At 43.5% G+C, this 11,566-nt stretch overlaps 1 protein-coding gene across 3 annotated transcripts in view; it reads left to right on the top strand.

Annotated features, from left to right (window-relative positions):
- Positions 1 to 11,566, top strand: part of matn1 (matrilin 1) — an 86,052-nt gene that overhangs the window by 60,200 nt on the left and 14,286 nt on the right. For 2 of the 3 annotated variants that reach the window (XM_084312606.1, XM_084312605.1), the window contains exons 5-7: positions 4,827 to 5,049; positions 9,051 to 9,173; positions 9,753 to 9,925. In XM_084312606.1, the coding sequence (XP_084168732.1) occupies positions 4,827 to 5,049; positions 9,051 to 9,173; positions 9,753 to 9,925 (519 nt within the window). The remainder of the gene's footprint in view (positions 1 to 4,826; positions 5,050 to 9,050; positions 9,174 to 9,752; positions 9,926 to 11,566) is intronic. The other variant, XM_084312607.1, reaches the window with a different exon arrangement.

Here is an 11,566-nt window from a genome sequence, read left to right as displayed (position 1 = left end):
GCAGTTCTCCTCTCCGGACTGAGACCAATAGGGTCCAGCTGCAGCGCCGGAGAATCCTCTCACTGGGCAATCCTGTGGCAGCCACGAACCTTCTTTCTATAGAAGCAGCTCGGATGTTCAATCAATCAATCAATCAATCCAATAACTCACGCTTGTCGCTCACTTAAAACAGCGCACCTCCCAGCTGCTATATAGAAAGTAGTGGGTTCGTGGCTGCCACAGGCTTGCCCCTTGAGAGGATTCTCCGGTGCTGCAGCTGGACCCTACTCGCGGAGACACGCTGTGCTGTGGGGGTGTTGTTTACTATTTGACCGTCATGTGCCAAACGGATCATTTCAGTGAGTGAGCGATTCGATACACGCTCACCGCAATGAACCGATTCACGTAAGCGACTCACGGATCAGTGACACTTCCGGACGAAGTTCCGTAAGCCAAAATATGAAAACAATTTGGCCGATGTTATACAATTACATACAATTATACATACAATTGTTAAGGGGATGCAGACCAGAGAAAGACTTTCGTCTTGTTTACATCAGGATCCCCCTGTTTACATCAGTAATCATCGGTAACATTTAGAATTGATTTCAAGGTCCTTATATACAAAGGATAAACATTGCGATCATCTACAATGTTAGATGAAAATCAGGGATGCAGCCTTTGCTAACTATGCACCAAAGTTATGGAACACACTACCTATGGACATTAGGGAAGCTAGATATCTTAATATTTTCAGAAATAAGCTAAAAACGTACCTCTTCACCATAGCCTTCTAATACACCCCGCTGACTGTTGATTGTACTGTAGCACTATTTTACTCTGGCCATTCTATTGCATAATTTTACTATCTATTCTACTATTCTATTATTGCACTGTATTATTGGTGTGCAAACCAGTCAACTTACAAAAAAGAGCCTGTTGGAGGATTTCAACAAAGATAAATGCGACAACATTGCAAAATATTTCACTATAATATTTCAAAGTGAAGTAAAAAATATTATAATAATTATTTGATCATGTTAAATAAGTGTGACTGACTCACAGCACACAGCAGGCGTCGGTGTCGGGACACGCATGGTCCAGTGACGGACGGCAGTAGTATAGTACACCAACGGAAATATTAAAGTTACACATTGACCTATAATTCCGCCAAAGGATAATAAAAAAACCCAACTAATGCTATGTTAAACCTATGTCGACTCACGGTCGTGCTTTCATGTGAAATGTACCCATTCTGCAAACTGTTCATAAATACTTCAATGTTTTCTCATGTCAATAAAACCCTTTGAATTGAATTGTGTGTGACTGTGACAAGACAGCGTTCTTTGAAATAAAATAATGTACAATTAAAATTCAGTTAAAATAGTTTTTTTTTATTTTGAAACCAAGAAATAGAAACGTGTCAGACTTTGAGCCCCCGATCGACGATATCCGTTGAGTTCAGGACTTCATTAAGCCATTTGATGGAGAAGCAAGGTGGAATGCTTGTATCAAGGTGATGCTCCCAGTTAGCATGCCAAGTGATCAATTGCATATTTGCATCACGTTACGTTAGCATAGCCTATTCATAGACTACTGTTGTTTGACAAAAGACACTCATTAGCGCCACTCGACTCCTATACAACCAAATAAGTATATGCTATTCATTCAGTTGTCTGTGTCAATGTCTGTCTATTCATTCAGTTTATCATAGAAACGTGTCAGACTCAGTTAAGCCCCCGATCGACGATATCCGTTGAGTTCATTGTGTGTGTCTGTTGTGCATGCCGGGGGGGGGTGAGCGATTCGACTCACGCTCACGGCAATGACTCGGCTCTTATGAACGAGTCGCTCATGACCGACCCATCACTACCGTCATGGCAGCCCCCACTAGTCGTGTTTTTACAGATGGATATTGTCACAATTTCTCTTTTGTCGAGCACAAAGAAAAGATCGTTTTAGTTAAATGTAATTTGTGTCTTGGCTCAAAGATCATATCTTCTGCCCACTTTCTTTGAAACAATCCGACAGCATCCAATCAATTTGCGCCAGAGAAGAAGTAAGTTACGAACGTTAAGAACAACGGATCCAGTGGGAAATTATACCAAATATTGCTTCGTTTGCTTATGTGGTGGTCAACAAAAAACGAATTGCAGAAAATCACAGATGGAGACGCAACAACTTCCAACTACATTTGAAGCTGCATAAATAACAGTATGTAACTTGGTTTATAAACAATCAGCAATGTCTTGCTTGATGAAAGCCTAACATTAATGCTGCTCCTTAAAAAATGTATTGATTGAAAATTGTATTAAAGATTGCAGAATGGGTACAATACAGTACAGCTCAATACACACAATTGTTAAGGGGATGCAGGCCAGAGAAAGACTTTCATCTTGTTTACATCAAGGTCCCCCATTTTCAATTCATCATGACACTTATGACATAGCTATACAGTACTGTTTTATCAAGACATTTATGACATACAAGTATACAGTACTGTATAAGAGACATAGATCATAAGAAACAGAAATATATACTACATTCGAAGGGGAAGAAACTACATTGGAGGGGGTTGGGGGGGGGGGTTGGATATTTACAGGGGCCAGTTTTTAATTGCAGCCACCCGTAGGTGCTATTTGAGAGCGGTTTTGAAGGAGGGTAGGGATTAACATTATTTTACGGCTGTGGGTAGGGCGTTCCACATTGTTGTGGCATAATTGCGAAACGTGTTTAGTCCCTTGTTTGAGACGAATCTGGGTTGAACATGATTTGTGGAACTCCCTCTGGTGTTGTGGTCCTGGAATTCACTGACCTTTGGGAAGTATTTCGACATGTAGGTGGTAGTGTATCTTGTAGACCAGGCCCATTGCAAGTTGATGTACTCTGTTGTCTACTCTAAGCCATCCTAGGTTGTCAAAATAGGCAGGGGTAAGGTCAAGCAGTAGTCTGACCAGTTTGTTTTGTGATGTTTGTAATCTTGTTTTTAGTGCCTTTGAGGTACTTTGGTACCATGAGGTACAAGCATAGTCGTAGTACCCTTGAATGAGTGCTCCTGTTAGTCTTACCAGTGAGGAGATCCGGTACAAGAATCAAGTTTGTTGGTTGACTTTTTTTTATTACATTGGTTGCCGTTTTGTCACAGGATGGAACCCAGGTAGGTAATTTCATCTTTCCTTGTGACAATATTGTCACCCACTGTAACAGAGAAGCCGTTGGCCTTGCTGAGTTTGTTATTTTATCCAAGAGAGAGAGAGAGAACTCGCACACGAATTAGGCCCTACCTAATTCTAATACCTAATAAACTACCTAATATATGAAATGCAGAGATGCCTTGTCATTTCAGTACAGATTTTTTATACCCCAAAATTGATAAAGGGTTAAGGTTAGTTGAACCGAGGTCTGCTATTATGGATCATGTGCCTAGACTGTATATACAGGGCAGGCAGACGTTAAATAAATGATTGGTCCAAGTGGGAAGACAATATGTTGGTTATTGTTATCCTATACCTTTAAAATGGATATGGTGATCCTTATTCTTTTTTTTCTCAATATACTCCTGAACTGGTTTTCAAGCAGCTCTTGCCCAATTGTATCTAGTTGTAAGACTGATTCTGAATATTATTACATTTATAGAAATTAGATTATGTTTTGCCAACAAGTTGATAATGAAACTTTTTGGTGAAACACGTATTATGACTTGTTTAGGACTCGAAACTTAAAGGTTAGGACTTGGGACTCGACTTGGGACTTGTCAGTCTTGACTTGGGACTCGACTTGGGACTTGCCTGTCTTGACTTGGGACTTGACTCGGGACTTGAGTACCAAGACTTGCGACTGACTTGAGACTTGCAAAACAATGACTTGGTCCCACCTCTGCTACTACTACTACTGCGTATACACCATGACCTATAAACCTACATATATGAAACAATAACCATCTTCTCGGTCAGCCACAGCACCCCGAACGACCAGCAGCATTTTGTTTCCATTTCACAGTCATTTTCAATAAACCTTTTTCACTCACTTCAAAATGTTAATTAAAATAGCAAAACATGTATTAATAATTATAATAAGAGCACTCATTCTTAATTATTTGGTAATACTTTGGATATGACTGTCATATGGAATCCACTAGAGAGAGAATTGTAATTCTTTTTGGGAACTCATTTGTCGTGGCTTCCTTCCACTGTCAATCAATCAATCAATCAATCAATCAATCAATCAATCAATCAATCAATCAATCAATCAATCAATCAATCAATCTATCAATTAATCAATCAATCAGTCTTTCCATCAAGCCACTAGACGCTTTAAACAGACAGTTCTAACTTGTTTCTTTCTTTAAATTACTCACAGTTCGAAGTGTTGCTTGGCCTCCGATGGTTTCGATGATGTTGCGATGTGTTTGCAAAATAAAGTAACAAACATTTGCACATGCAACAAAGAAAATAGGCCTTTACAATATTCAAAAGAAATAGGCAAAACTCAAAGAAAATAACAAACAACTTAGGTATTCTTTCTTTCTTGATAATGCTTAATAACTTCATAACTTAAAGGATACTTGTACGCGTATGATACAGTACGTTGCATGTAGTACGCTAGGATACGAAAAGTACGAAAAGGTTAAAACCGCGTCGACCGCGTCTCTCAACAGGTTGCCCATCACTGCGGCTTTAGTGCCGGCGCAGTGGGATTTGTAGTCCTTTATAGTGCGTTGACTACAGACGTCACAATTAAGTGGCCTTTCTTATTAAATCAAAATACTGGCTCTAACATCATCGATCGGCGTATGAATAATTGATCCCAAGCCCTGACACCTCTGTCTCTGGCCCCGCCCCCTGCAGGTAGCCATCATCGTGACAGACGGCCGTCCCCAGGACAACGTGAAGGACGTGGCCCTGCGCGCGCGGGACGCCGGCATCGAGATGTTCGCCATCGGCGTGGGCCGCGTGGACATGAACACCCTGAAGCAGATCGCCAGCGAGCCCCTGGACGACCACGTGGACTACGTAGAGAGCTACAGCGTCATCGAGAAGCTGACGAAGAAGTTCCAGGAGGCCTTCTGCGGTAAGAGGAGCGCGGAGAGGAGAGGGAGAGAGGGAGGAGAGGAGGGAGGAGAGGAGAGAGAGAAGAGAGAGGGAGAGACTGAGAGGAGAGAGAGGAGAGCTACAGCGTCATCGAGAAGCTGACCAAGAAGTTCCAGGAGGCCTTCTGCGGTAAGAGGAGTGCGGAGAGGAGAGGGAGAGAGGGAGGAAAGGAGGAGAGAGAGAAGAGAGAGGGAGAGACTGAGAGGAGAGAGAGGGAGGAGAGGAGGGAGGAGAGGAGAGAGAGAGAGAGAGAGAGAGAGGGAGGAGAGGAGGAGGAGAGAGAGAAGAGAGAGGGAGAGACTGAGAGGAGAGAGAGGGAGGAGAGGAGAGGGAGAGAGGGAGGAAAGGAGGAGAGAGAGAAGAATGAATGAATGAATGAATGAATGAATGATGAATGAATGAATGAAAACTTTATTTAACAGATTGCAGAATGGGTACAATACAGTACGGCTCAATACATACAATTGTTAAGGGGATGCAGACCTGAGAAAGACGTTTGTCTTGTTTCCATCAGGGTCCCCCATTTTCAATTCATATAGACATATATGACATACATGACATACAGATAGTCAGTACTGCTACATCTATACATTTATGACATACCAGATTTGCAAATACAGTACTGTTTGTGATACAGAAGGAGTCAAGAAAAGGGAGTATATACATTTGACGTAGAAACTGTACATTGGAGGTTGGGTGGGGGGGGTTGGGTACATTGGGATATTGACAACCATACTGGGTAATTTACATTGGAGGTGGTTGGGGGGGGGGGGGGGGCGGGGGGCACACTGTATAAACAAGTAACACTGTACATTGAGGGGGGGGGGGAGGAGACACTGTACCAACAAACACAATTGTACATTGAACTATTGACAAAACCATACTAGAGAGAGGGAGAGACTGAGATGAGAGAGAGGGAGGAGAGGAGGGAGGAGAGGAGAGAGAGAGAGAGAGAGGGAGGAGAGGAGGGAGGAGAGGAGATAATAATAATAATGAATTGCATTAATTAATAATATCCAATATCAAGGTGTACCGTCATGGATCCATACAAAGGTAGGGTTTTTTACTACACCGTCGTCAAGGATTTATACAAATCGTAAAATGTACGTGTGTATTCGCGTTAACCCTTTCACTACCACACTACAGAAGGTTAACCTTTCACTACCACACTACAAAAGGTTAACCGTCTGTAGTGTGGTAGTGAAGGGGTTAACCTTCTGTGGTGTGGTTGTGAAAGGGTTAACCCTTTGTCGTGTGGCAGTGAAAGGGTTAACCTTCTGTATTGTGTATTATACCATGACAATTGTCTCACAAAAAAGGAAAGATACATCAAATGGATTGAGAAATCATACTGTACTTTGCACAGGAAAAAACAAATACCATAGGATATCATATTCAAATCAAATCAAATCAAACTTAGTTGTAAGGCCCGACATCACACGTTAATGTCCCCATGGGCCGGACACGTCTTCTTTAAACAAGTCAAGAAGAAACATCACAATAAATCAAGAACAAAACAAAAAACACCATGAAATCCAAAATAAAATGTAATATAAATAAATAATAGACATACCCCACACGATGGTAAGGAAAAACTCACTAAAAACCTAGCAATAGGAAACAGGTCATGCAGCTTGTCATGAGTGTGAATTACTTATATGTACAGTATGCACGGTTTATTTCAACTAGTTAGGAGGCTGAGGTTTCGATGTGTTTACAATCAAGAGAACACGCAGTCAAACAAACAAACAAACAAACAAACAGTCACATGACACAATACCAATGTAAATAAACAACTAAATCAGTTGAAACCGTCACAAGTTGACACACAGTGATCGGAAATCATTCTCTTAAATTCTGTAAATGTTGGAACAACCTCTGACTTTAGAGTTAGGTGGAGGTCATTCCAAGTGTCAGGCGCGTCAATAGAATAGAATAGAATAAAATAGAAGTACTTTATTGATCCCGAGGGAGATTCAGCACCACAGATCGCCCACAGTAAACATTTAGGTAGTCACAAATCGCAAATCGCAAATAAGAATAGGTATAAAAATACAGTCAAAGATATACATTCTAAAATATGTATATACATTCTCAAATATACAGCCCAAAATATACAGTAAAATATGTAATAAAAATGTAAAGTGTCGATGTAAAGAGTCCAGGAAGATATGCCAGAGTAGCACTGTCACTCTGTGCTCAGTTATATAGTCTGATGGATGTTGGAATAGAAAGGGGTGATGGTCCAGGTTCAGAACACGCTGGAAGAACCAGCCGGTCGCTGCAACGGGTCGAATTGGTGTCAGAATTCCAGTCTAAAAACATTGAGAGATACAAGGAGGTAGCTTATCAATAAGAGCTTTAAAAAAAATAAACAAATACCAATGATCATCGCGTGGGTCAGAAAGAGAAGGCCGACCTACCTTATCATAAAGGACCCAGTGCTGAGTATCATATCTGTCCCCGGTGATGCACATGAGGGCAGAGCGATGGGCCGAGTCCAGAGGCTCGAGGGTCAAAGCTGCAGCCTACAGATGACATCGCCATAGCGATGAGATGATGAGAGAGATGGGAGTCTGACATCGCCATAGCGATGAGATGATGAGAGAGATGGGAGTCTGACATCGCCATAGCGATGAGATGATGAGAGAGTTGGGAGTCAAGCAGCTGAGAGGAGTCAGAGTTATCTTTGAGATGACGAGCTCAGTCTGAAGAGATAAATGACACAATCTGTGATTAGTGTTCCACTAGTGTCAATCAAATTAAATCAAAATGACCTGGCGGGTGAAAATGTTTTGGCGTCGGGCACAGAAGTAAAGTGTACATGTGAGGAAACACTGATTCAGTTGGTAGAAGCAAACCAGCTAAAGTAATACCTTGTTATAATAACCCTTTCGCTACCACACTACCAAAGGGTTAACCCTTTCACTGTGACAATACAGAAGGTTAACCCTTTCACTACCACACGACAAAAGTGAAAGGTTAACGAAAGGGATAAAGCCAACAACTCTTTGCAAAACGGGTTCCGTGTTTTCCATACATGGTTACTATGACAACATAGAAAGACAGCTTCATCATCCTCATGGAAGGAACAGGCTGCCGGCTGACCCTCCTCAGATAAGGGTAAGGTGCCGGGGCTGCATTCCATTCCAAAACGCTGCTCCCCTCCTTCCCTTGCCCCCTATACTCACACGGACACTACGGGACAATTGTGTTTTCTGACATCCCACCTGCTGTCCAACTCGGGGGCAATGTTTTGGAATGAGATGTGTCTCTGCTTTTCAGTCGCCCCTCCTCACAGACTGATTGGAGGATTAATTTGATTGACACTAGTGGAACACTAATCACAGATAGTGTCGGCCTCTTCTTAAGAAAGAGGCCGACACTATCTGTGATTAGTGTTCCACTAGTGTCAATCAAATTAATCCTCCAATTAGTGATTGCCCTTAGGTGGGTGTGCCCGCCCGGTCTGCAGCGGTTTTGACTGCTGTCACTCAATTTGCAGCAGCCAATCAATTGTTGTAGATGTCCCCCACCCTCGGGGGCAGAGCCGCATGCTCACAGGGTTGGATTGTCATTGGACGAGCCTTTACCTGGACATTCGGATGTAACCAATCACGCCCCCATGTTGCCTAAGGCTAACTCCAAACTTTCCAATCCCTGTCTGTTTTAAAGATCCACTGTATTTATGCCATATTTGAACACGTTAAAAAAAGTAACGGCGGTCAACCGAATCACATCATTTCAATATAGATCACAGTGGATCGTTAAAAATGTAGCAGAATTTCCCCTGTTTTCAAACTGACATAGTTTCATTCTCTCCCCCTAACCCCAACCACCCCATCCTCTGTGTGTGTGTACGTGTGTGTGTGTGTGCGTGTGTGTGTACATGTGCGTGTGTGTGTGCATACATGCCCCTGTGTGTATGTGTGTATGTGTGTGTGTGTGTGCGTGCGTGCATTCGACGTGCACACACTCCAGTGTCGGACCTGTGTGCCACTGGTGACCACGATTGCGCGCAGGTATGCCTCAGCTCTCCGGGATCATTCAAGTGCGCCTGCAAAGATGGCTTTACCCTCATGGACGACGGGCGCAGCTGCAAGGGTGAGTGTGTGTCTGCGTGTGTGTGTGCGTGTGCACGCGTGGTCTCTTACGCATCATAATATGTTTTCCTCCGACAAACTTGAAGTAGGGATTTCTCCGGGAGGCATTTCATAGTATTCTCACGACGTGTTTCACTATATGATATGGGGCGCAATGCCCCCCCCCCCCCCCCCACACTTTTGATTAATTGAAAATGGAGGACCCTTATGTAAACAAGACGAGAGTATTTTTTGGGTCTTCATCCTCTTAGCAGTTGTTTGCATTGAGCCGTACTGTATTGTACCCATTCTGCAATCTGTTAATAAAGTTTTCAATCAATCAAATCAATCAATCAATTGACAACCGGTGTCAATAAAATGGGCCCCCGTGATTACAATCGCCTGTTAATTGGATAACAATATTTCCGCGATCGAATACTATGAATACATATTGTGTAACAGTATATAGCGGCTTTTGTGTGTGTGTTTGTCAGGAGAGAGAGAGAGAAAAAGTGTGATAACAGCAATGCTGGATTAAAATGCTTCAGAGTGTGTTTGTGATTGTCTGTCTGTGTGTGTCTGTGTCTGTGTCTGTCCTCAGCTTGCAGCAACGCGGCCACAGACGTGGTGTTCCTGATCGACGGCTCTAAGAGCGTGCGGCCGGAGAACTTTGAGTTGGTGAAGAAATGGATCAACCAGATCGTCGACAAGCTGGACGTGTCGGACAGCAAAGCTCACGTCGGACTGGTGCAGTACTCCAGCGCAGTCAAACAGGTGTGTGTCAAAGTCACCTTGGTATATAGGTAAGATGGGCTGGTGTATGTCTGTACGGCTATTGTTCAATGTGCGGTGTGGTGTGTGTGTGTGTGTGTGTGTGTGTGTGTGTGTGTGTGTGTGTGTGTGTGTGTGTGTGTGGATGACCGGGAGGTACTATTCTCGGTCCTCACTCCACAATAGTGGAACGAACTTCCCACCACAGTTAGGAGCCGAAACTGCACCAACCTTTCACCATCGACTAAAAACACACTTCTTCAATCAATATCTGAAAAAAATAATTTTTAAAACACGAACCTTCTTACTGTTTATACTAATATGTCTTTACTACTATGCACTCAACACTACTGTCTTATATACTATCATTTACTCTTCCTACTATACTAATATGTCTTTACTACTATGCACTCAACACTGCTGTCTTATACTATCATGCACTCTTCCTATTATACTAATATGTCTCTACTACTATGTGTAGCAGGGTGGATTATCCCTGCTTTATGGGAGTGGATGTACATGGCCACCTGGTAGTGAGAACGCAGCAGAGCTGTGTCCGGCTGAGTCCCCGACTGTAGGCCAGGAATGTTGAAGTGGAGGTCGAGCAGCGGGAGTGGATGGGACCTAGGATTCACAAACCTAGGGATGGTGCGCTGGTCCTTCTTGCCCTCCAGGGCGATCAACAGTAGCTCCCCACACACCCACACTTCCCCCAATACTTCCTGGGCCCTCCCACACCCGATGGCAGTAAGGATGGATGATATATTCGCTCCCCAAAGCAGTACCCTTCCTGAATGATGAGTAGAGACCTTTCCCAATGAACTATAGGCAGGGGGGTGGGGAAAGGGTTAAATTGTAATGAGCATTACCCGGAAAGGAAAGGGTTAGATAGAATGCACATTAACAGACACGCACACAGTGGTCCCATTGAGCTCTCTTTTACTGAAAGTCTGATTCACGTTACAAAGATTTACACAGGAATGAAAGTTATTTCCGCACTGGGCACCTAGTGCTCTCGCTCTACAGTACGGACTAAAGTTCTTCCCACACTGGGCTAGACACAGTAATAACCCCTTCCCTTTAAGGGTTTATATACTGATTCGCTTCTCCTTAGGTGGGGAGAGAGGGGAGGAAGAGGGAGAGGGATAAAGGAGCTATTCAATGGGATTTTTATAAAAGAACACACATTATTACCACATTCAACCAAAATGACAGTGGGCCCACGTTGAAAATAAAAGTCCTATCTATAGCCGGCTTTCCCCAAAATAATAAAAGTCGGGGCGCCCCTAAGCACTGCTACCAGTGTTGGTTCAAAGTACCTATTCCCTTCGCCTCTAAAAGGGCCCACGCCGCACAAAGAGAATGTCTACCGATAAAGTTCCAGCACTCGGAGCGCTCACTGTAACTGGCTCGAGTGTACGTCCGCGTGGTGAGATGGCCGTTGAGAGGTCCTGTGGTACCAGGAGGCAGGGCTGGGTGGACGTTAGGCAGGTGACCGCTGGAGGTGCGTGCAGTGCCGCGACGTCTGTTGAGTAGTCCACTGCTCGGCTGGAGAGGTGAAGCGACACGCGGACTAAACTGTGCCCTAGGCCTAACTGAAGCTAAGCTGTGGGTCGGGACGCCCCCCTGTCCTGACGCATATAC

This window comes from Notolepis coatsorum (assembly GCF_963971535.1).
Source record: "Notolepis coatsorum genome assembly, chromosome: 4".
NCBI classification, from domain to species: domain Eukaryota; kingdom Metazoa; phylum Chordata; class Actinopteri; order Aulopiformes; family Paralepididae; genus Notolepis; species Notolepis coatsorum.
This window is presented reverse-complemented; position numbering and strand designations above follow the sequence as displayed.